Below are 26,106 nucleotides of genomic sequence, written 5' to 3' on the forward strand. Positions count from 1 at the left end.
AGGGAACATGTAGATGATTATAGAAGTGTCAAGCCTTTCACTTCTGCAACATTTTATAATACTTGAAAACATTTCCCTCTCTCTCTACTTCCCATTACTTACCCTCATTATTACGGAGTATTTAATGAGTCCTCAGAACAAATATAATTTCCTTTTTTTAATAAAAATGGAATTATTAAACAGAGTAGCACAATTAAAATGTCATTATTTCCAATAACGCTGATTTCAGCTGGCAACGTGTTCCTCGTATTCCTTTTCAAATTACTAATTCTCTTCTGTGCAGGGAATGTGCGTGTGTATGTCCCAAAGACGCAAAATCTCCTAATTTATATTGTTGCAAAGGGGATACACCATTAGTTTTAAAGCCTTCACTGACAACTCAGAGGCGGGACCTTGGAAGGGATCCCCCTTAATTTTACACGATCCATAAAGCTTCCCGGGAAACCCCACGTGGGGGCCTCAGGAAGCGACTTTCCTGGTGGCGCCCTGAGAGCTCCACTTCCACCGACAGCAGCAGTGGACATATATGAATCCAGATGATCCACTTAATATTGCTAATTAAAAACACACACTCGCGTGAAAAATAAATATCTAGGCCTCCAAATAAACAATCACCAAAACCACCAGTAGCGCCCCGAGAAAGGAAAGATGAAAAAAATGTTTCTAAAAATTCCTGGTAGGATTTTTTTTAAATGAGTTACTAAGGCCCCTGACTAAAAACAGAAAATCTTCCCAGGGGAGCCAATTTGTGAGACGACGCGTCTCTTCATCGGGTTACAATGGCTTCAGGCTACAAATGAAAGTGGCAGTGCCTGGGCATGGCACTGAAGTATAGCTTCATATAGTACAATAAATAGTTCTCATTTAGAACTTCCCAGGGGTCTTAAAGAGAGCAAAATTTTAATAGGTATGCAGAGCTCTTCTGTGTATAACCAGTCTCCTGGCACACACGGAACAAGCTGAACAGGAAAAGAAGTGCCTGTCACATGGTATTTCTTTACCTTGAGCATCCGGTACTGACATCAGCTCAGAGCCTGGCTTTTAGATGAGATTCTCAGGCTCTCTGACTGTAGTCCCAGCTCCCCTTCCTGGCCTGTTACCTAATCTGAAAATCACTCTATTAGATCCTCTGGGATGAACAACAAAAGCCAAAATTAGGGTCTTTCATTGTAGAACTGGAAAGCTTACCTGAGGTCTTTTATATTCATCCGCTCCCTGTCTTACAGATGAATATATTGAGCCTCAAATTTAAGCAGAGAGCAGGAATACGCACCTTCTAATACTGACAATCATCTTATTACTTTCACCCACTGCTCCTTTCACCCACCAGCCTCCCCCTGGTGGGACTGGCCCGTCGCCCACGGTGCCCGCACCAACTCCAGCAACTGAATCGGAGGGAGCCAGGCAGTGTCCTGAGAGAATCAGGAGACGTGGGAGGAATAGTTTACTCTCAGGAGGCATGTTTGTTTTACACTATTCTAATAGGCACAACCTAAGCCTGGTGGTTAACAGAAAAAATAGATTATTAGAGCTGTCATGAGGGGAGCAGCGGTCTTAAGAATAAATGCACATGAACCTTATTTAATGAAAACTGATGTCACATTTGTAGGTACGTATTCTTTCATGTATGACAGCTAGCTAAATTTCTATGGACTATTTTTTTTCCTCAAAAAGAAATTTAACTTAAATAATTGAAGTAATATACTTTTACATTTAAAAATTGCATAGTTGATTATAGTTTCATTTGAGAAATTATAGGCAATTTTAAAAATTATAGAAATATATGAAATTCATGTATGCATATATTCATCAATGGGAAGACTTTTGAGACAGATGAACATTGAAATGGTAACGGTCTGTAATAGCTCCTTCTTATTATAAATTAAAATTAGTTACATCATCTTTGTACTTAATAGCAACTATTAATTTTAGAAACCTAATTTACTTTTTCAAAAAGTCCTTTCAGATTCTATGTTAAAATTTCTTTGATGGTGTCTCTGGTGGAAGATGCTTTGCTGTTAAAACTACCCAGTGTGTTTGCAGAACAGATGAGCAAGGCCTAGTTCCAACACCGATAATGAACTCAGTAGAAAATCAGAATGAGCTTGACATTCAACAGAACATATATAAAGTTAAAGGCTCAGGTTTGCCCAGTTTATAAATCAGGCAAAATGCAAAATGTTGAAGCCTCTACAAAAATAATAATCATAATCATAATCATAAAGAAAAAGATAAAAAAGTGATAAGGTGAATTTTCCTGCCAGAATCTCTTTAAAATTGTGTTTACATTTAATAGTTTTAAAAGATTAGATATTTTCTCTAATATTAAAACATTTTTCATACTGTCCTGAAAACATTCTCTTCTCAACCAACAACATATGCATTTAAATTACTTGAAACTAGTTCAGTATTGAATCAGCCTAAGGAAAGGTGGACCTGAGGAAATGAACAGCCTATAACCTAACTGGATGTGAGTCACATGAGGACACCCTGAATAAACAGAAAAGGTTTATTAGATTTATATTTGGTTAACCCATTAGGTTCTTCTGGGTGAAACCTTGAAATTCTAAAGGAAAAACCAAAGAAATTTTGTAGCCCCAGGTCTGAGAGGGTGAAAACAGAAAGAGAAAAAACACAATGTTTGACAAAACATGTCCAGAGAAGGGAAAAGCCAACATCTTCAGCTCAAGTAAGGATGCAGGAGCCAAGTGATCCCATTTCACCTTCACTGTCTAGCACAGAGCAAGGGATGCAGAGGCTTCCACTGAATATCAACTGAACCATGAATGATTTAATGACTGCATGAGGCATTAACCAAAAAATCAATGGATCAGAGTAGCAATAAGAAATAAACTTTCTAAAGGAAAGTGATAACGAAAGGATGATCCTGTAGATTCACTGGGAAGTACTGAGCTTCTCCCACATTTTGGAGCTCACTTTATTTAAATTCTCTGAATATTTCATACTAATTCCCTTTAACATTCCCTTTTCATCACTACATACACTGATTTTGAATCAGTGTTCCCATTCCTTTAGGTAATTTGATGGATACTTGCATGGCAAAGTGAAAATTGAGGGAAGAAGCTTTGGCTCTGAGTGCAGTGTGTATTTTAAGCAAAGCATCTTAGGAGAATGCGGTAAATGTATCTGAATGCACTTGGAACCCACAATGCACCAGTTAATTTATCTACCATACCTCATTTCATCCCCCTCAAAGCTCCAAGAGACGGTGATAATCATTCCGTGTAATTTTACAAAGGACAGAATCTGAGCAGAAGAAAATGTACACAAATTAAAATGGAGCCCCTGACCCTCAACCCCGAGATCCACGCTCTTTCAATCAAATCGCCGGGTATTCTGCAGTCTGTCTACAATTTTGTTTATTGCAAATAATTATTCTAATGGGAAACATTTCAGTCCACAGCAAGAGAAAATTAAAAGCAGGATTGTGCCTTAGCACAGTCTGATATGTTTGAAAAGTTACTGCTGGAGTAATAAAAATAAATCAACGGAGCCCTATGGCTCAGGGCTGAAATTCAATGAAAAGATACATTATCCTTTGAGAATAATTTTGTTTGATGGGCCAACAGAACCATGCTAAAAAGATGGGGTTGTTTCATTTTTTTAATAATATTACAGGTGCTCACCACTTCATGAGACGCGTTATTTATTAACAGAGTTACTTCCTTTGCTTGGGGAAGCGTGGCCATTACTAAAAGTGCCTTCATAATTGCAGAGCAACAAAGACAACTGAGCTAACCAAGGAAGAAGACGTAATCTCTAGTAAAGAATGATTAATAATATTATCACCTTAAAATCATAAAACACTTCACAGTTTCCAAGGCTCTTTCATCCACATTATGTCATTTAGGCCTTCAAAAGCCCTGTGAGAATGCCAAGGGAGATCAATTATTAACCCAATTTTATGGGTGAGCAAATTAAGGCTCAGAAAGATGAAGTGTCTTACCTAATAATGCACGTAGCTTTATGGTGGCATTTATATACTATTAAATCCACGTTCCTCTCTGAATTTTCAGATGCCTTTCTCTCAACAGCTATGCTTCTACTAATTGGGATGGGAGTTTTACAATTTCTGCCCCCCCCCCCCGTTTTCAAAATGGTTTCAATCTAAAAATTACAACTGAATGGTTGCCATGACATCGCAGCCCGTAAAGGCCCCTAAAGGCTTTTAAAAACCCTGCACGGAAATCACTTCGTATATTTCTAATACGGAAAGCCAAAAATGTAAACAAACCAACCAAAACCAAAACCCAAGAGAGGCGGCTGTTCTTGCCTTCATCAGAGTGGATACAGGGGAGAGCGCGGCCTGCCGGCACCGCTTCTGAATTTTAGGATTCATAACACCAGCTTTCCTTCGTGTGTAGGAATAAGAAATAATTTCCGAGAACCGCAGGCAGGCGCGTCATTTTTTAGCATGAGTAATGACGAGCCGTTTGGGCTCCGAGGATGCTGCCGACGACAGAGGAGGCGGCTGGGAGGCTGCCCTGTACATTAGCGAGGTGGCACATCAGCCAGAGGGACACACGCGGACGCCCGAAGGCAAGGGGAAGGGACGCGACCGTCCCACGGAGCCCTGGCAAGGAAAGCGGACACGTGCACTGGCACTGCTGAGTTCTGCAGCTTAGCGCTCTGCGTTTCCAAGGGGGGCCTGGGGATCTCATGTGCAACCATCCTGGGGTGACTGCGTACAACGTGCAAACAAGTAACGAAATTAATCCAAATATATTCAGTTTATAAGACTAAGGAGGAATTAGTGAGATCCATGGGTGCTTCTCACCATGTTACTTAGCAGGTTCAAGGTGCCCGGTAACATTCAGCTAAAGCTGATGACTTGGGGTGTTGGGGGAGCGAGCCTGCTTTTCCCCGTTTCTTTGTCTACTTCAAATCTGACTTCCAAGCTCAACGGCCTGCTCTCGAAAGAGCCACGGATGCCTTCAGGCGAGCCCTATTTGATTTCACCGGGATCCTGTAAGGTATAAACTCCTTAGTGCTGTAACGCGGCGAGTTCTTAATACCACGTATGGTTTCGGAAGTAAAAATGGGCAAGTATTTGTATGAAACTCGGCTTCCCCCGCTCCCTTTGTGCGCCGGGGCTTAGACACAGCGGCTCCGCGGCTGCCTCGATTGTACTCAGAAATCAGGAGGCATCCCAGAGGTTTCACAGTATCATCTATTCACCATCATCTTTTAATACGTGGTGGCCCATGTTTTATAAGCTCAACACGGATCACATTATACTCCTATTTCTGCTAAGCCTGTATTTTCACAGCGCTGCAAGAGTCAGAGAACCATGCAGACGAGTATCCTGACAGATCAGGTTTCAATCTGAAGTCACATAAAATAAAATAAAATGCATTTTAGTGCGGCTCTGCCCTCACTTATTTTTCAAGAACTGTACGCGGCTTCGAGACGAGCCGGCCTCCGCGCAGGCCTGCTGCGACACGCAGCCAAGTCGATTTAATCGGCAAGCGTCCTGTATGCTGAAAACATGCTTTCATCCCAGGAACCAGTCGATTCCTCAAAAAAGCCTTTGATTCTCTTGTCTAATTTCTTAAAAAAAAAAAAAAAAAAGTCAAGAAGTTTACCAAAACTAAAATAATTGGCTCCGGCAGATGCTTTCAAAGAGTCAAATGACAATTACAAAACAGCTCCATCTAGTAATTAATTTAGTTACCTTTTATAGCTAATTCACTCTAAATAAAGCACTGAAAGGGGGGAGAGAGGAGTACACAAAAAATCAAAGGCTTCTTTGGTCAAATTAGATGCCTGATTACAACTGATCTTAAAATATTCCAGTCTGAACTTAACCCATGTTCCTTGATCAGGATCTTTTTGAAAATTAGACAAGTTTCTTACCAATAGCGGAGTAATGTATTGAGGGAAAATTTACATTCTACTTGAATTTTGCCAGGACCTGTGGGGCTGCACCCACAGGTGATGGGGATCCTTCCCGAGGGTGATCAGCGTAGTCTGGCTTCCACATTACCTAACAGACTAGCAAGCCCACCTACAGTACACCTGCAATCTCAGGCGCTGGGATGCCCTACAGTCAATAAATGCTACGGGCATGTCACGCTCTCTCCAGAAAGTTTAAACTTGAAGGCACTGTTTATTATCCAGCAATTTGGTAAATCCTGGGAGGAAAAAAAAGAAAAAGTGAAATTCAAGGAAAAAGATGTATGGGCCATGCAATTTATTTTTTGAAAGCATTTAAACTCTAGTTTATATAAGGCTTAAAACCTGGCAATAGGAGCATATTAACATCATTAATTTAAGGCTTTAACAAAACAAGCCATGTTTGAAATGTCATGCCTTTGTTTTTTTATCTGGAGCAAATGTTGTGCATAATAAAATAAAACAAAATAAAAGCGATGCGTGTACCAAATACTCCTTCCTCCCTCCCTCCCTCCCTTCCCCTATGAGGCTCACATCTGCCTTCTAGCTGCTCCCCTAGCTTTGTGCTCCTTTAACTTGGGGGCCTCAAACCTCCTCGGGATTCTCCGCACCCCAGGGCTTCACAGCTCAGCCAAGATGTTTTTTGAAATGAGGCCCTTGATCTACACGTTACATTGCAGTCAAGCCCAAACCGATGCATGATGGATCCTTATTAAAACTGAACATCTGAGGATTCCCTTTTTCTAGAGAAAATTAAATCATATACATTATTTTGTGATACAAGTATTCATGTATCTGATTTAAAGAATTTTCACGGAAAATACAAAATTATCCTGTATTTTCCACGTAAGTACCCATTGGTAAGCTCAAGGCTCTTTGCTTGTCTAGGAGAGAAAGCATATCTTAAAATCAATATTCCTCCCTTAGTTAAACGTCAAATATTAGAAAACTCTAATTCCATGAGTTCCTTTGTAACACAAGGGAAAATATTTTAAAAAGGGAATGTTTTGACAGCATTACATTTAGAAAAGTTAAAATTAAGCTCAGAGCTCTAAAACCAATTTTCAAAAACAAATGCAGTCATCACAAGCTCACTGATTTCTTACTGAATTAATAGAGTTAAGAAAACTAAATTCAGTATGTGTCTTTGGATTATTTTTGTTCCATGGGGACAAAAGACAAAATTTTATGACTTCTAAGTTTAAGTCATTGGTCAAACTTATAAAAAAAGATCTGTTCTGTAATATTTATAACTGAATGTGAAGATGAATTATACAAGTATTCACCCCATGAGTGGTCCATCTAAATGTAATTATAAAAGTATCGTATTATAACAAATGGATATTTGAAATAACACTATATGCAGAAGTGGTTTATACCAAGTTTTGATATCTAAGTAAACAAAGATGCTGAATTCTACCTCCCTCAGTTCTTCATAGTTGTTCCCTGTACAGCTCCTAGTCTTAAAGGCTATGTATACACATAAATTTACACACACACACACGCACTTTAATTTAGGTCCTTAAGACAGTAGGAAAAAAACCATGGGTCACGAAACAAGCCAACCACCCCAGCAAACGAATGCAAAATTCTGGCGCATAGGCCGACGCTAACTGCAAGGAATAAAGAATCCCCTACTTAGGAAAACTATTCCCAGGTCAACATGCAAAGACCACTCGAAAGCATTCTTTCTTTTAAAATAAGTTGTTTCTCTTGAGAGGTTTTACAAGTATCAGCTGTGTTGGTGTAACGTTTGCAAGCAAACCAAATTCGGGGGCCAAAGCAGATTTTTTTATAACGAACCTATAGATGACTCTTAAGATTCAGAAGCACGCAGATGGTTTTGCAGGTGGTAATGACTTCACCACCAACGCTATTCAAGAAGAAGCCCCTGTCAGTGTCTTGAAGTGACAATGGACGCGCAGCTGCTCTACGGATTCTCCAGTCCCTCGAGGGGACACCTTCCGTCAATCATGTGGCCACCGTTCGGTCTCCCAATACCCTCGACAGGCCGCACTCCCTCGACGGTCGCTGCGTCACAGCCCCTGAGCCAGCATCCTGAGCAGGTGGATCAGGACCTGCGTGGGGGCTGGGGGCCGTCAGGTCTCGCAGGAAAGCAGCAGGCGACTGCCCGGGGACAGCAAAGTGCTGCACCTGCGGGCACTGTGGTCAGGCCGGGCGTCTCAGCCCCACCACCACTCCATCTGCAACCCTGGGCCAGCCACATAAACCAAACCCTTTATCTCTAAAACATTTCCCACTGTCTAGATATGGCCCCAGCTGTAGGTATTTCTAATTAACATATAAATTGTCTGCATGCCTTCAGTAAAGGGTTAGTTTTTGACAAATTTCTGTTTAGAAAAACAGCAAACTTTAGTCTTCCAGAGACAGAGGGAGAGGGGGAGAGAGAGAGAAACATCAGTGATGAGAGTCACGGACGGGCTGCCTCCTGCAGGCCCCCAACGAGGGGTCAGCCCACAACCCGGGCCTGTGCCCTGACCGGGAATCGAACCCCGATCTCCTGGATCCTAGGTCGAAGCTCAACCGCTGAGCCATGCCGGCCGGGCAGCTTTTCTATATTTAAAAAAATCTTCCTTTGATATAATATTGTTTGTGAACACTAGTAACTATGATGGGGGAGCTTAAAATGCCAAGGTATTACTACCCTGTTTCAACTTACGATTATTTTGCATTAAAAACAATCTTTGAAACATTAGTTTTTTATTCTGATTTTTGAAGGGTGACCGACTGTCACCTGTGGCCCAGGCAGGCAGGGAGCATCCAGGGATGTTTCCCACTTGAAGGGAAGGAAGGAATTTTTCGGGATCCCTGAGCTTTCACTAGCTCTTCACGCCTCAGTCCGTTCCAGCTCCTCGTAGGGGAGGGTCTGAGGCATCGACACCCTTTCTGATGAGGGCACCCGAGCTGGTCATGAGTGTTAAACATCGCTCCACACTCGAGTAGGGGGCCCACCTCTTTACCTCTGAAAGCTGAACATCTCCCTTTTGTGCCTTGTCTCAATTCGTGACAACCACCAAATATAATGCCCCATTTCCGTACTTCAGGAGTGGAAAAGTCTTTCACAGGCAGCCCAACCCACTACCCTGACTTGAATTCTCTGTTTATTTATCCCCCATAAAGCCAGAGAGAAGGTATTGACCAAACATTATAAAAATTTTAAGTGGATTCATATCATGGTGTAAATCTCTCCCTCCATAAATATTGGGGACGGCAGCACCTAGATCAATGACTCCTACCATGCAAAGAATTATCGCACCCTTACACATCTGGCAATTTGACAAAAAAAACTGCTGACCCTTTTAAGTTTTACTTATATTTTATGCCTCTTTATACTGTGTTTATTTGTCCAGTATAGCACATTTAAACCATTTTCAAGATTAAATCATCACTAAAGAATGAAATAGTCTCCTTTGATATTTTCCTATTTACAAATGAATTTGTCAAATTTCTGACTTAACACATTTTTCTCAACTTTTTCCACCCCCGGAAAAAAAGCGTATGTGCGCACATACCTTCTGTCGTTGGCGCTAGACATGAGTTTTATTTTTGATTATTATGATGACAGCTTTTTTCTTTTTTGGTCTGAAAGAATATCATGACTTTATATCACTGCGACCCAGTTTTAAACAATGGGAAGTAAGTTCATGTTAACCTAGCTGCGGTGTTGCTAGGCTACAGACGCTGCCTCCTGGGCCTTAGGTTATATTTAATTTTTCAGTTGGTGCGAGCGCCATACACAGAATTCCTTTTCTTTTTTTTTAGTAGGTATATGTGTGATCTATTTTTGAGTTTGCTCCAACTTGTTACAGATTTAAAAAAGAGATTCCCCTGCCTCTTTCCATGGGGGGTAACTTGTGTGCACACAACATGCCTGAGGGCTAACCCTTCCATCAAATCCTGCTGTGTTCCTTCCCTGTCATCTCGGAGGTGCCGTCCAGCCAAAGCCGCGTAAACTACGTTAAGTGACTGCTGTCCAGTGTCAAAGCCATACGTGCGCCCCCGGCCCGGCCTCCTCACGTCCGTCCAGAGGCACCGAGTCGCAGGGGCGGCCCATCCGCAGGCGAGAGGCGGGGACTCTGTGCTGAGAGCCGCAGCAGCGGGGGCTGTCAGGGTCACATCGTTACAGGGATGTCGGGGACCCCTGCATGCTGCCGGCGCGGGCTGTCAGGGAGCCACGCAAGGGGGCAGCACAGCACCCCGACTCCACGCCGCCAGGAAAGGCCCGATGGAAACCTGGGCCTAGGGCTTCTGCCCGACACGCAGCTCCCGCTGGTCCCAGCGGAGAGCAGCGGCCGCCGCAGCTACGGGGGTGACGGGGCGCAGGGTCCCTAGAGCTGCGGGACCAGGCCACGGAGACGCCGCGTGGGGGCTCTCAAAACGCGCAGGGCGAGGGAAACACAACCAAACGTCTCGGCCTGTTCGAGGCAGAAAGTCGTCTTTCAGAAGGACATTCCTGTCTAACAGCAAAAGGAAATTTTGGAGCTGCTGAGAGTGTTCAAAGCAGCACGGAAGGCGACAGGCCTCTCCAGGAGATCACACCCTGGAGGCCAGGGCGCCAGGGAGAGGAAACGAGCCACTGGGGGTGATGGGTTAGGTCAGGGGGGACTTGGAGGGAGCCAGGGCTGCAGTAATAGGTCCCGGCCGGGTAGGTGAGTGGGTCAGAATGTGCTCCTCACACCCCAAGGTTGCAGGCTCGGTCCCCGGTCAGGGCACACACAGGAATCAGCCAGTGAAGGCGTAAATAAGTGGAGCGACAAATCAGTGTTTCCCTCTCTCTCTCTCTCTCACTAATCAAAAAGAGAAAAAAAAGAATTGCAATAATACAAATCAGACCGAAGGCAAACACACACAGAGCAGACACTTCAAATAACCGTAGGAAGACCTGGAGGAAAATACTGAGAACGATCTCTAAGAAAAGAAAAGAAAGAAGTCTAAAATGATGACAGCAAGGTGGAAGTTTGAAGGACAGGAAAATATTAGGAAACCTATGACTTAGAGGTGCTGTAGAGCACTTTTCATGCATAGAATATAATTAAGACCTCAGATGAAAAAAGCCTGAGAGGAGTAGAGAAGAGCTCTGTCCTTACAGAGTGAAACGCTTCAACAATTTTCAGGTGATACCCAGGACTTAAAACTTAACAAATGCTGGCAAATACCTGGAGACTGCCTTAAAATAAGCATTTAACGCAGCTCCTAAAAATAAATGAACAAATGCTTTCACATCTTCAATCTCCAGCGACCAATTTCTTTCAACAATGAAGAAAGTTGACTGAATGCCAACACTAAGAGAGTGCCAAACTACTCGGTTAAAAGAAATTCAAATTTTTAACTTGCAATGGCGATCCCCTCTATTATGAGTCAGCAGCAAAGTACTTACCAAGGCAATAGTGCGTGTTATGGAAAAAGGCCAACGCTCCGCCTCTCCCACTGGAAATGGGAACTGTAAGCCCAATAAAATGAAGGGGCTGAGGCAACACGTAACGTTGTACAACAGCTACGTTGGCAAAACCTTGGCTTGACCTTAAAGAACTATACTTGTTAGAATTATTTCCAAATCAATAGCCATTAGACCCAAACAATGTTGATTTGTGTCTTTCTGAAAGGTAAATGGCTCAAAGAAAATCACTGCAATAAAATCTTCCTCTCTAACAGTATCCATTTCAACAGGAAGCCAATAAACCTGACTTTCATGAAAAGCCAATAAATAATGAAAAGCCCAGCATTTTATTTTTAATCAGCAAAAATTCAAATACAGTGTCAGTGCTGCAAAAATGGGCTGCACTTAATCACTGATATGTGTAATGTGTAGTTTCAAAAATGCAGCAGCAGTTATTGGATTTATTGGATTTCTTCAATACCATCTGAGGATTCTAAAAGTTTGTAGGTATCCTTTCGTGTGCAAATATGTGATGAAAATATATATCTGAACCCGGAGGACAATATTCACAATTATTAAATATGTCTATACGGATTTCTTCAAATTATCATCAAGATGTCAGCAGAAAGCTGAAAAGTCGCGGAGATTTAGATGCCAGCTATAATATATTCGTCGAATTCTAACTCAGACACCTTGATCTGTCCCAGCGTCCTCAGAAAACTGCTTTCTAGAGAGAGAAACTAGCCTGTTACACATTCATCCGTATTTTAATTGCCATAATTCAAACCTGGGTTTCTCAATTCTAAACCTGGTGTTCTTTTTTGCACCATATATTCTGGATTTTCATTTGGGGATAGTCCAGGGAAGGGTTTCAGAATACGTTTACTGGTGATGAAGAGCTGTGGAAGGTTTCTGCAGAGTGACAAGATCAGAACTGTAAGGAACATTCCGCTCACATCTAACACGACAGCCTCCAGAAACTAACATTCATTAAAAATAGGACCGAAGGGGAATAAGGAAAGAGCAGCATCTGAAATGTTGACAAGACCGTGGTAATAATCATAATTATAGGAACATGACTTACTTATGTCAGGAGCTAGGCCAAGTGCTTCAGCGAAGCCTCACATAAATTATTTCATCAAATCTTCACATAAAACTTGTAAGGTAAAGACTGTCATTATCTCCATGTCGCAGATGATACGGATAATTAGTGAGTTTCAGTGACTTGTCCAAGGTTACGAGTTATTGACGGGGCAAGACCATAATGCAAACCTCGGCCATGCTTTTAATTATTTTGCTATTTAGCTCCATCCACGCTGTCACAAAATTGAGAAGAGATCGCTTTTGAATTAAAAACAGTAGATTGTGTCAAGAGTGCGAGCATACAACACCAAACCTACTTTCCTCTCTAAGCCTAGTCACCGAAATGCTTCTTTTCACAATTTTTACCCTATATATAAATTTTGGAAACATTACCTTCAGTTTCATAATATCACCTTCGCTTACTAAAACGTGCAAGTTGCCCAAAGATAGAGAAAAGAGTCAAAAGTCATGAACAGATAGTTTTCAGGAAAAGAACATATTAGCATATATTCATAATTTAATCACATATAATATAATCATGAATATACTGTAATAGTCATAAGCTCACTCAAAATGAAGACAATTTAAACACCAACGTATCACTTTAACCTATAAGGCCATTGGAAGTAGCATAAAGATTTTAAATGTATGTAGCTTTTCATTTAAGATTTAGTATCATATGTGAGTTTCTCTTATCAAGACTTTGCTATTTCAGCCATTAAAAGGGATAATTTCCGATTCTCAATGACACTGACCAATAATCAGATACAAAAGTAGTGATGACATCCCACATTTTCTTCTTGGTGGGGACGTTGAAGTACCGACAGGAAGCCGTCATTTAGCTTTCTGAAAGCAAGGGATTTATCTTTTTGGTTCTTGCTGTTGAAACCAATCCATAAAATGAAACAGTTCAACCCCACTGTATAGTTTATAAGAAACTAAATTAATGGCGCTGTAAACTACTCAAATATGTTTATCCTGTTGAGATGACAACCTTGCAACATTTCTTTTCCCTCATAAAACTTATTCTTGAGTAATATGTCTGCTAGAACTACAGGATAGTGTGGTAATTACGAAAATATCTCAGGAAATAGGTAATTTATGACATATTATGTATTGTTCCTCAGGCTAGAATGTTAGTTTGAGTAGCCATTTCTACGAGGACAGTACATTCATAAATTCTCATAAAATTATTAACCTTAAATAAAAATATTTTTGGAATTCTAATGAAAATTTTGTTTAAGTAATACACTTAGTGTAGCCATTGCTTAATTAATTGATTTTAAAAACATTTGATAGTCTACGTGCATAGGTAAGCTCTCATATGTAAATTTAAGAGATCATTTCCTGTAAAAATTTTATTTTTGAAATTTTATTACTTCTTCATAACAAATTATTAAACTGCAGAAGATGATTTCATTTTCAATGGGAAAAAAAATCTTACAGGAAAATGAGTTCATTCATATGCATAAACCTGCAAGTAAACCATTTTCTTTCAAGAATTTCCTCCTGCATAACTGTATTTGTTTTTCTGTCTCATGCAAATTAAATGAATATTAATCTACAATATTATGCATTTTCTTCTAAAATGTCACTCAAAAGCTTATCTGCGTTGCTGAGAGAATTGAGAAAGAATAATTTGCACATAAACCCATGAGCTCTACTGGGCATTCACTTCTAGTATAAAGTAGGAACCAAATGATGCTATCAAGAGGGGGGTACTGAAGGTAAGAGGGGAACCCAGGCACAAGTCACGCTCGTTCACATGCAAATCCACACCAAATGGAAAGACTGATGCACTGGAAATAATCAAAAATTCAAATCACAAATAGGTACATCTCAGCGGACTTCTATGGAGCAGGACGCTTCTACCCACGCCTGTGGCTGCTCTCACGCACACGCAGACAGGCTGCGCCCCGATAAGCTCGGCCTGCACGCTCGAAGCCCAGAAATTACATCGCAAGCACAATACGGAGCCATCGAACTTTACTGCAACTGGACACCACGAACTATCCGATTGCCACTCTGAGATCTATTTCTCCGATTTCCGAAGTTAAGTCACTTGGAGAACAATCCTATGTAGCGGACAACTTGTAAATTCAAATTAGTCTGCTCACCTTCTGGGCCGTTCAGAAGCTGGTGGCATTCGGACTCCCTGTCGCACACGAAAAGTGAAAACTGTGATTTTCATCTACTATACTTTGACCAAGACTCCATCGGAAACCCCCACGTTTGGGTGTCTGTCCGCGATGGGACAGCGAAGGAGCCTGGAGCTATGTCCCCTACTTGCAGTTCTCCCGCCTGTGCTAAGAGCAGGGCCTGGCGTGGTTAGTGACAATCCACAGTATCGATGGCAGCTGGCACTGGGGACAGCAGCAGCAGATGACTTGCTTGTGTTGATCCATTTGTGAACGTAGCTTATAACGTTTGCTTTCAATTTGGGGGGGAAATGCGTATTTCCTAGGAACCATTTAACAAGCACAGATTATAATCAACTCACGCTTGTTCAATAAGGAGACAGACTAAGGAACTTCTTAGAACCTGCTGTTTCGTCAACAGGGCGGCTCCTAAGGGACCGAGGAGTCGGGAGCATTGTTCCGAGGTAGAACTCAAGAAAGTGGGGACATTCCCTTTCGCCCTATGACTAGCCTGGCCCGCGTTCTCATCATGTCCTTTGTTAGGCGGCCACATGAAGGGCTGTCCTTGCTTCTACTGGCACGTTCCCTCTAACCCATGACGTCCACAGCACCAAGTCATCTTTTAAGAAGTCAATCCGATCAGCCCAAGAGCGTCTGATCGTAAACTTCCAGCAAGCTCTCCGCGAGGCCGGAGGAGAGCTGAACTCCATTCTGGGTGGCAAGTCCCCGAGGCCTAGCTCCTGGTCTCCGCAGCTCCCTCCGACACCAGGCACCCGGCCGGTCCTCCGGGTCTCCCAAGCTCTGCCTCTGATCAGCGTGACCTCGATGGCCTCTGCCCGGGGAACACCTTCTCGAAGCTTTTGTATGGCCCATGCTCACTTTGGAGATCTCGGTTCAAGGACCCCATTTTAGAAATGCCACCCCTAAGTGTCGAATGAGTCAACGCTGTGTTTCTATTACATTGAATGAGATCAGGAGATGGAAGGGATGCGAGCGAGCAGTGAGCAGGTTTGTGGGTGCAGCTGCTGGAAGGCGCAAGCTTGCGGATCCTAACCCGGCACAAGGCAGGCACCGCCAAGAGGCAGGTTTGCATGGACACGGACCCGATCACCTTGGGGTGGGGTGAGGTCCCAACCACTGGAAGCGTTGAAAGAAAGGGCTGTGATCACCTGGCAGTGACCCCAGCAATGGGGGTTAAGTAGCGTGACTGAAACACCTATCATCTGAGGAGATGAATCTTGAGGGCATGCTTAGCTCTGGGAATCTCTGATTTTTCCATCCAAAAAAAAAAAGTCTCACTTCTAAAAAAATAATAATAATTGCAAAGAAAGATATCACCCCCTTTGATTTTTATAATAAACATGGACAGTGTTCTCATGTGGGATGAACTTAGTACTGACTGTAAAGGTTACTTTTCATACAACGGTTAATCTTTGAGAGATTACATTTTTTGAACAAACAGCTTATAAATTTTCATCGGGGGTGTCTGTTTAAATCTAGTTCTCTCTTCTGTTTTGGGATAATGGTCTTGTGTTTCTTTAAGATAAGGCCACAGCCAAACAGGGCCTCTGCTAATTTGAGGCTAACAGGAGAGATAGTTTAATTAGTTGGCTGCTATTATCTATTTAAGTGAGCAGCCAGGGAAAGGCCTGCCAGGAAGGAGGCGGGCAAGTGCGTGTGAAGCCATCTCTTCCCCTCTGCGCAGCTCTCACAAAGGAAGGGAACAGGCAGCCTGCACATAAATGGGAAACGCAGAAAGATCCCTAAGAAGAGTGGAGGCAGGCAAGAGAAATCATATGTCAGCAGAATGGATGAATATATTGGGGTATTGGCACCTTACCCATAAACCTGCCCATAAGTCAACTACTTTCAAATACTGTGAAACCCTCTGTTTCTTGACTATCACTAAACTATTCAGAAACTTTTAATAATTCTTTAATGGGAACCCATTAAAAAGAAAATTAGAAACTCGGAAGACCCAGAACAGTGATAACACAAGAAAACAATACTGATAATTTTGGTAATTGTATCTGGGAGAAGACCACAGAGACAGCGACAGAGAAGAATTAGAATGCTTGGTAAGATGGAACCACAGAGAGGTAAACAATCCAATAAATTATTAGTTTGCATGCCAAAAAATCAAAATTGTTATTTTCTCTTCTGTAAATAATCGTGTGGACTAGCAGTCCTGTTCATTTTCTCATTTTAATGGCAAAAAACATGAATGCACTGTTAGACTAAAAATTACTTCTTACAAATTATATTAATTGTTACAAAGCATGACTTTTATTTATAATCACGAGATTATATGCAATCCTCATTAAGAACCGGCTTTTCTGAAAGTTGATTATAAATCCTAAACCTCTGAGTTAATATTTCTCTTTTATTCATGACTGAAATTTTTCCAATATCAACTAGAGGACCTTTAAAGTACGAATTCAGATGTGTAACAGGCACTAGTAGAATTTTGCGGGTCACTTTTGGAAATTATGTGGTCTTTTAAAAACGATAAACCTAGTGATTAAAATGGAAAAAAATATCCGTTTTCCATCTATGTGTCTTAACCACAAATTCTGTATTTGAGGGCAAACGTTTGTGAAAGATAAAGTCTCTGATAATTATTTTTAAGACGAACATGAAAAGCAAAAGTAACAACAACAAAAAACCCAGAAAGCTAGTCTAACCCTTGGATTTGAGATCGTCCGTTATGTCAAAAATAAAGTTAACTTCTCCAGGAAGTACTCAAATCCACTACAAGGGATGGAGAGTGACTAGAACTCTCTGGGATTTAGGGAAATGCTAATTCAACAAGTGAAACATCTCCCTGTGGCAAGACGAAAGGAATCGTCATGAACACATTATATATAGTTCATTTCCCAGCAACCATCAACGACCATTAGGCAATGTTTCGAAGGTCACGTAAGAAGCTATCATCCTGTCCAGGGAGGGGACAGGGACACCTCATTCCATTGTTTACAAGCAGACAACTTCCAGACATGCTCATTCAGGCCACGGGGGCAAAGGCGCAGGGCAGCTGAGCAGAGGGCCGATGGAGGTCGTTAGGAAATAGGGCCCCGTGAGATCTACAGGGACCCCCGGGGCCTTGCAAACCAACCCAAGGCGTTGCTTTCCCACTGCCTTTCACTGTGGCCACCCCGCAATGTTAACGTCTCTCTTTCATTCCGCCCAGAACCTCTAAAAACATGCCCGGCCATGTCTGTAAGTCACAGCCACTCAACCGATGAGCCAAACTCCAACAATCACACCCAAGACAACGCCTCCGACCTCCCGACAGAGACGTCGATAGATCCTGGAGACGGGCGAGCACCGGCCTGGCTGATGGACTGTTAAAAGCCCCCTGCAGAAAGGTGACACAGAAGACATCTCAGCGCCTTCAGCTCAAGTCGCTTCACATGACCTGGGCAGGAACGCGGGCAAAACCCACCCACACACACGCACGTAGACAGGAATGCGGCTGGAATCATACAGACTATTTCCTACTGCGTTTCAGAAAGAGAGTCTATAATAACTGCCACTTCATTTAAACAAAAAAATTAGAGTAAGTCCTTTGTAGACTTGTGACCACGCTCTGGCTGCCTGGATTAAGGGACTTCTTACTAAAACACACAGGCACCCCAGTAATTCTGTGACGCTTCAGAGAACTAGTTCAGCACCCCGATGGAATCGATGCATTTCCCAGGACGCTGTGTAGACGCACACAGGCCAGAAGGCCTGCGCCCACTGGCGCTCAGACACAACATGTAATAAAACATGGTATCTACACAGAGACACACCCATGCAGAGCTGGGTCTGGCTTCTCCACCCATCCTAAACCAGTGCCTGGGATTGTAAGCTTCCGTCTCAAAGAAACGAGCCAAAGAAAACTCATCAACCACTCTCTGCGGCACAGCTTCAGGCAGCCACTGGTACAGTCCCCTATTTAATGGATTCACTGGGCTCGGGGGGAGGAGGGGACAGGCGGTCTGTTGGATTTAATACACGACTCCTTTTGTGTAACTTATTTAGAAGTAACCATAGAAGAGCAGTAAACGTTAAAGGCCGTATCTCTCAATCCCCTCTCCTTTCCGGGCCTTCGCGAGCATGACCTAGGCGTCCGTCTCTTTTGATCCCAAAGCCATTTCTGCCAGCTTCGGAAGGCACCTGTCAGGTAAGACTATTATGACCCGACTCAGCTTCTCAGGGACGAGCACAAGGTGCCACTTCCATGTCCAGCTCCAAGGAGGCAGCAGCCCAGCGCAGCAGAAGGGAAACACCACCGGGAAGCGTTCGCCTAACCCCCTGGGCTGCTTGCGGCGAGGAACCCAACCTCAGCGGGGGCAGGGGAGCATTCTAGAACACGAAAGGGGCATCCCAGTGGTCACCCTTGCCACGTTTTTCTAGAATATGCCACGCCTATGAGAAACACGTTTAAATAACAGGAGAACAGGCGAATATTAAATAACAACAACCCTCCCCGCGTGGGAAAGCCCTCGGGGAGGCCCAGGGCGCGCCTGGAGGCGGGAGGTGTCCCGCTGTCCCCCGCCCCGTACCTGTATATCTTGTACCGTGTGCTGAACCCCTGGCGGCTTCTGTCCACGAAGTCGGTGTACTCCTGCGAGCGGTGGAAGGGTCCCTTGTCAGACAGGAGCCAGTCGAAGGGGCTCGTGGCATGCTGCTCCGACACAGCAGCGACGGCGACGACCCAGCAGTGCAGACTCAGGGCCACCCACTCCCATAGAGCCATCGGCGAGGCGGCTTCAGCAGCGGCTCTGCTCCGCCATCTCATGCTTCCTCGGGGCTCGCGGCGCCGTCATCCTCGGGGCCGGCCCTCAGCACCTGCGGGAGCACAGCGTCAGTGGCCCGCCACCGCGCCCGCCACCGCGCCCGCCACCGCGCCCCCCCAGAGCCACAGGTTCTGCAGAGTCTCCTTCTGCTGAACTATGACATCGAGCACTTTCTAAACAAGCAAGGGATGCTTAACTATGTTATAGCTCGTTAGAAAATCGAATACTAAGTGTATTTATTGGTTAGCTAGCGTAGAAAAACGCTTCAAGATGAGTTAAAGAGATTCAGGTGGTTTATTTTCATGACATAGATAAAACTGGATGGCCCGGCCGGCGTGGCTCAGCAGTTGAGCGTCGGCCTAGGATCCAGGCGATCGGGGTTCGATTCCCGGTCGGGGCACAGGCCTGGGTTGGGGGCTCGATCAATGACTCTCTCATCACTGATGTTTCTCTCTCTCCCTCTCCCTCTCCTTTCCTCTCTCTGAAATCAATAAAGATATAAAATAAAATAAAATAATAAAATAAAATTGGACGGAATAAAACTACGGGTTTAAGAACACATAGGTAAATAAGTGATTGCTTATATATGTGATTAGTGTGTGTCTCTCTGTCTCCATACAGGCAAATGAATGAATGGAAGGAATCCAGGCGGGGGAGTGAGAGTAGAGCGTATGTTTGCTCGGGTATTTTTTCCCATTACCCTGTTAGAAACAAACTTCCCTGATTATTTAAACAGAATCACAGTTCCCTTATTTCCAGGATCTTTAAAAGACGTCAGTGTGCCTCTGCGTCCCATTCACGAGAGAGAGGCATGCCACACAATTCACAAACGCAGAAACTAAGATGATGCACATTCCATGTAAACCACGAAAACAGTACATTAATTTTCTGAGCACTCAAAAGGAAAGCAGCGGGACGCGCGACCCCAGGGTGGCCGGGCAAAGCGACTTTACAGGAAGCAGCTGAGGCAACGTCTAGACGCCACGGAAAAAACCCTACAAATATCTGAATTCAATTCTACTTTCTCTCTTCACCCATTTTCCCAGCATCATTATTTATAGCACATAAAACTAGGCAGTCTATAAATTCTACTAATGAGAAAGTTTGGGTTGTAAAAGTTTTTAGTCAGCAAAATCTCTTTAGAAAGCAATCAAAATGCGCAGTATTAGGTAAATATTTTAATGATGGTTGTCATATTTCTCTGGTGGTTGGATAAGGCAATTGATAGTTTTAATTTGCTTTCTGGTGATAACCCTATAATTCACAATTTAATCCGAAACGATTTATATGTGAGGGGTATAAGGCAATAATTTTGCGACTATAAAGTACGTCAAAATAGGGATACAGCGTGAATGGCCTGGATCATTCGATCCAAGGTCTTACCCATCACACCAGATGAGTTGCCCCAGCCGTATGAGTTCCTTCACCGTGGTGATTAAAATATGCCATTTTGAAAACAACATGGGAAGTCTTCCAAGTGAATACATTTTGAAAACGGTTTATCATAAGAAAAAATAACATCATGTAATAGAAACAGTTTGAAATAGGGGTTGGCTGTGTCCCCATCAATTATTTGTATGAATGGAGCACTGTCAAGTGAGTCAACTCATAATTCCCAATTCTCATGGAGAAAATAGATATTTTTTACATACTGTTTTGTTACGTGGGAGCTACACCATTTTTCTTAAAATTAATATATTTCACTTACGTTCATAAACTAAGACTTACCATTATGCACCATGGAACAGTAGAACCCCCCTGTGACTAGCAAATGTTTCTTATCTTTGTTAAACACACACTTTCCTTCTGCTGATCAAATATATTCAAATTCACAACATTTAATCATTGTTGCAGAAATGTTGTATTTTCCTGTGTGAGCAGCGAGAATAGGGCCTGGCATGGGGTAGGGACATTAGGAAGGTTTCAAAGCACATTTCCGACTGGTGTGAAATCATGTAATTATATCCCTAACTCCTTAATCTTAAATCACAAAATTAAACCTGACTCGGCTCAGGCACACGAGTTCGTGAGACCCAGAGTATTACAGAAAAAACAGGGAAAGACCGACCTAGACGGCATGCGAGGTCCTACTCTCAAATTCTGTGACTTCTCCAGACCACTGTTGTTATCTTTTCCTTGACCAAATGTGTTAAAGAGGTTTCACGGTTCTCATTCCCTAGACTTAACCTATAAGTAGATGGAAAGATTTTCTTAAATAATGTGTAGGGAAACCATTTAAAGATGTTAGTATCAGGTATTTATTTATTGGCTTTATCTGTTTATTTTAATGGAATTTATTGGGGTGACACTGGTTAATAAAATTATATAGGTTTCAGGTGCACAATTCTATAATACGTCGTCTGTACGTAGGACTGTGTTCACCACCCCAAGTCAAGTCTCCATCCATCACCACTGACCCCCCTTTGCCCTCTCCGACCTCCCTCTACCCCGCCTTCCCTCTGGTCATCACCACACTGTCGTCTGTGTCCAGGAGAGGCTGGTTTTTTTGCTAATTTCCTTCCCCCTTTTCACGCAGCCCCCCAACCCCCTCCCCTCGGACAGCCGTCAGTCTGTTCTCAGCACCTATGAGTCTGTTTCTATTTTGTGGGCTACTTTATTTTGTTCATTAGGTTCCATGTTTAAGTGAAATCCTGTGGCGTTTGTCTTCCTCGGACGGGCCTGTTTCACTTAGCGCGATGCTCTCCAGGCCCACCCAGGCTGTCGCCCAGGGCTGGAGTCCTCCTCTGTTAGGGCCGAGTAGTACTCCACCGTGTTCACGCACCACCGCTTTTTTATCCCCTCATCTACCGCTGGGCACTTGGGCTGCTCCCAGGTCTTCGCTTTGTAAACAACGCTGCCAGGAACACGGGCATTTAAGTGGCAAAATTCTTTTACGGACAAGATACGCTTTACTCTCCTGACCAACGACGATGACTTTTAATATCTCGGACTACAATCAAGAAACAGCAGAGGCGTATTTCCATTTGGAGCCTCCGTATTAAATCCTAATGTCTGGCCCGGCTGGGCATGACTCAGCGGTTGAGCGTCGGCCTAGGATCCAGGCGATCGGGGTTCGATTCCCGGTCAGGGCACATGCCCGGGTTGCAGGCTCGATCAATGACTCTCTCCTCATTGATGTTTCTATCTCTCTCTCTCTCTCCCTCTCCTTTCCTCTCTCTGAAATCAATAAAGATATATTTAAAATAAATAAATAAATAAATAAATAAATAAATAAATAAATAAATAAATAAATAAATAAATCCTGATGTCACCATAGTGTCACCGGCTTCTCAGCTGTCCTTTATAAACTGCACCCACCGTCTTGGTTGTCAAAGGCAGTCAATGCCAGGAGCGCCTGGTTATAAATAGGTTTCCTGCCCCATCCCTCGGATTTGACTTTAAAATTCCAGTTTGTAACCTAAACACACTACGCAAAACCTCCTGCATCTGAGCTTTATTCCTTAGTCTCTGACCACTTTTCTTACGAATTGGAAAGAAGTGCGATCTGAATCCTACCGAGATATTTTTGTGATACGATCACACGAGTGGAAACGCTGAGATAGTTTATGCTTAGAATGTAAAGGGAGCCGGGCGGCCCTGAGCTCGGGGATTTTTAAGAACAACGTCCCCGATGCGCTGGGCGGAGCTGAGGAATGGGACTCCCCGACTCCTCACTTCTCCTGATCGGCTCCCCCTTAGGCAGGAGCATTTAACTCCCCCTTTGTTGGTCCCGCTCGGCTGTACTGACAGGATCAAGGCCAAGGTTAGTTCCCTCGGAGCACCTGCTCCTCCGAGGACTGACCCCCTCATTAAGGTGGAAACCACTTAAAGCCGTGACTCAGAGGCGCCCAACTGCTTCACCAGCTGAAATAAATAAGGGGAAGGACCATCTGGAACGCAGGCCGAGCAGCCAAACGACTAGAGAGATTCACTTCCAGGCCGGCCTTAACCACAGGGCGCGATTTAAAGCAAGGAGGCTCGGGTCTGTTTTAAAAAGCGGTTAAGTGAGAAGGTACAGTCGTCATTTGTGACGCCAGGTTAACATGGGGACGCTCTCTGGCTAGTGTAAGCAGGTAAAAAGAAACAGCCCAGAAAGTTTAAAAAAAAAGACTTCAGTGCATCTTGCATAACTTTACTGGGTACACGAGAGCGTGTTAACCATTTGGGGGTCGCAGGGGTCACTAAAACAGTCCCTGCGAGCAAGTCCTTCACAACTTGGTCAAACAAACAGAGGTATTAAAGAGGGTAACAGCCCGGCCAGCGGGGCTCAGCGGTTGAGCGTTGACCTAGGATCCAGGAGGTCGCGGTTCGATTCCCGGTCAGGGCCCAGGCCCGGGTTTCGGGCTCGACCCCCAGTCGGGGGCTGCAGGAGGCAGCTGATCAGTGACTCTCTCTCATCCATGATGTTTTTCTCTCTCTCCCTCTCCCTTCCTCTAAAATCAATAAGACACTTAAAAAATAAAAAATAAAAAAGAGGCTAATAGTAGCGTATTGTGAAGCTTTGGGAGATCCAAGAATGGAAACCCATCCAGCCTAGAGTTGTTAATAGTTTACATGCTACTATACTCAGGAGGACTTAAGGTAGTTATAAACCCACAAGAGCGAAAAGTAACAGAAAGAGGTGACCTACCACAAGCACACCAATCCAACGTCAAGTCGGCAAGTCTTTATCTTAAAAATATGGCCTCTCACATTTATAAAATGTACTGTAACTCTGTCATTGTCCACTAGGGACAAGTCTGAATGTGTAATCAGAAAGTTGATTACTATAAATGTAGGGAGAGCCATTCGATATAAATGTTTTGAGCAAGGTAGATGTAGTCTACATGTTAATATGTCTGGCGTCATACAAGAAAAGGTTGAGTAAAGCGTGGGTTAATTATCTTAATTTTTGACAACTTTACTCCATGATTTAGTCAAACTTTTATGATTTTCTTCTAAAAATTGAGATTGTGTTTATTACTATTTAAGAGGTGTTCACTTCTGAAAACGACCAGTGATCTCTATGCATAGATTCACAGGGCTGATTTTTCAAACCATCAGAAATATTATCTCATAGAGACACGAAAGCCACTTAAATATGTCATCTACCCCAGGAACTTCTCGATGGGAGTAACTTTTCTTCTCTATTTACTTCAGCTACAACAGAAGGAGCTTCTGCATACAGTTCTAAAGTGCATATCTAAAACCAGGAACAAAGACTTGAACTTAAAAAAATATATGCATATCAAAGATTTTACGAATTGTAAAGCACACATTCATTATAAGCAACCTGCAAACACGTGAGTTTGTAATATGACACTTGAGTGAACCCGCGATTCAGGTTGTAAATTTATTCTTTAATTTTATGTAATCACTTCCCCCCCAAACTGGCTTATATTTGTGGTCATCACTAGACATATTTTATTTTAGTTTTTATTGAATTTATTGGGGTGACGTTGGTTAATAAAATTATATAGGTTTCAGGTGTACGATTCTGTCATACACCATCTATATATTGTATCATGTGGGCCTCACTCATATATGGAATCTAATGGACAAAACTAACAAACAAAATAAAAACAGACTCATAGAGAACAGACTGACAGCTGTCATGGAAGAGGGGGGTTGTAGGGCTGGTGGAAAAGGTGAAGGGGTTAAGCAAAAAACAACTCCACTTGATGTATTTTAAAGAAAATATTTTTGGTTGTGAGAGTGGGTGTTTAATGAATCTATAGAGTAATACTGTGTTTATATCCTGGCAACTATTTGACACCGAAAACCTAAAATGCATGTTGACTCAACTCTGGTCTTCTCAGGCTACATTGCTTTTTAATCGAGCAATAGTCTGGAGATAGCTTTTCAAATGAACAACATGCAAGACTCCAAGAAAGTTCATAAAAAACAGCTCAGTCCTGATGAGGTTGGCCAATATTCACAGAAATCAAGAACAATAAGTCTATCTATTAAGTACTCTTTCATAATCAATCTATAATGGAATTTAAATGAAACACACCATTATGAGACAGTAATTCTTATAGAGCAGAGAGCTATAATACGTTCGAAGGTAATGTTCACAAATTTATTAATTTAATCAATAAATGTATATTTTATAGATTTAATTTTCTGGAACTATAACATGGTAGCTCCTTTATTAGCTATTAAAGAAAATGTGTTATGCTTTGGGTGCTTTTAAAGGCATCCACATCTCAGTAAATTAGGTTTAGGCCTGAAAACAAATACTCCTAAAAATTAATTATAAGCAAAAATAGGTCACAACAAGGATAAATTGCATTGTTAATTCTAAACTTAACAAATATTAAAAATTTTAGGAAATTATGAATTGTGTTTAAGAAATAGCAATGAATATAGAATGAGAATCTATAAGATTTCTTAATTTATTAGATTGTGTGTTATCTGAATTTATACTGGGTTAAAGATAAACATTTTTAAAAATCAACCAAACTATTTATTTCATGATAAAATACCTAGTAATCCACTCAGTTCATTAAAAATACATTAGCCACAACTATCAGTCTTGGGGAGAAACTGGTTAGAAACTCGTCACTGGGTTTATTTCAATTTTTAGAATATCAACTAGTTATTCATGACTTGTTGCCTTGAACCCAAACTTGAGAACATCTCAGAGTTGTTGGCATGAGCACATTATTTCAAACATTAATCACAGAAGTGTGGATTCACAGCTCATGAAATAATTATCTTTGGAGATATTGTAACTGGATAGGACTGCAAATGAGTAATTGGATATAAATATTCTTAATGACTCATCAAATCAGCCTTGAAATGA

The 26,106-nt window shown here is 42.5% G+C and overlaps 1 protein-coding gene across 1 annotated transcript in view; it reads right to left on the bottom strand.

The window, feature by feature from the left end:
* BRINP3 (BMP/retinoic acid inducible neural specific 3) overlaps nt 1-26,106 on the bottom strand; it is a 134,814-nt gene that overhangs the window by 102,329 nt on the left and 6,379 nt on the right. The window contains exon 2 of the mRNA XM_087828839.1: nt 19,086-19,371. Coding sequence (XP_087684965.1) covers nt 19,086-19,321 — 236 coding nt within the window. The 5' untranslated portion in view covers nt 19,322-19,371. The remainder of the gene's footprint in view (nt 1-19,085; nt 19,372-26,106) is intronic.

Source organism: Miniopterus natalensis, chromosome 21, assembly GCF_054644295.1.
Source record: "Miniopterus natalensis isolate mMinNat1 chromosome 21, mMinNat1.hap1, whole genome shotgun sequence".
In the NCBI taxonomy this organism is placed as follows: domain Eukaryota; kingdom Metazoa; phylum Chordata; class Mammalia; order Chiroptera; family Miniopteridae; genus Miniopterus; species Miniopterus natalensis.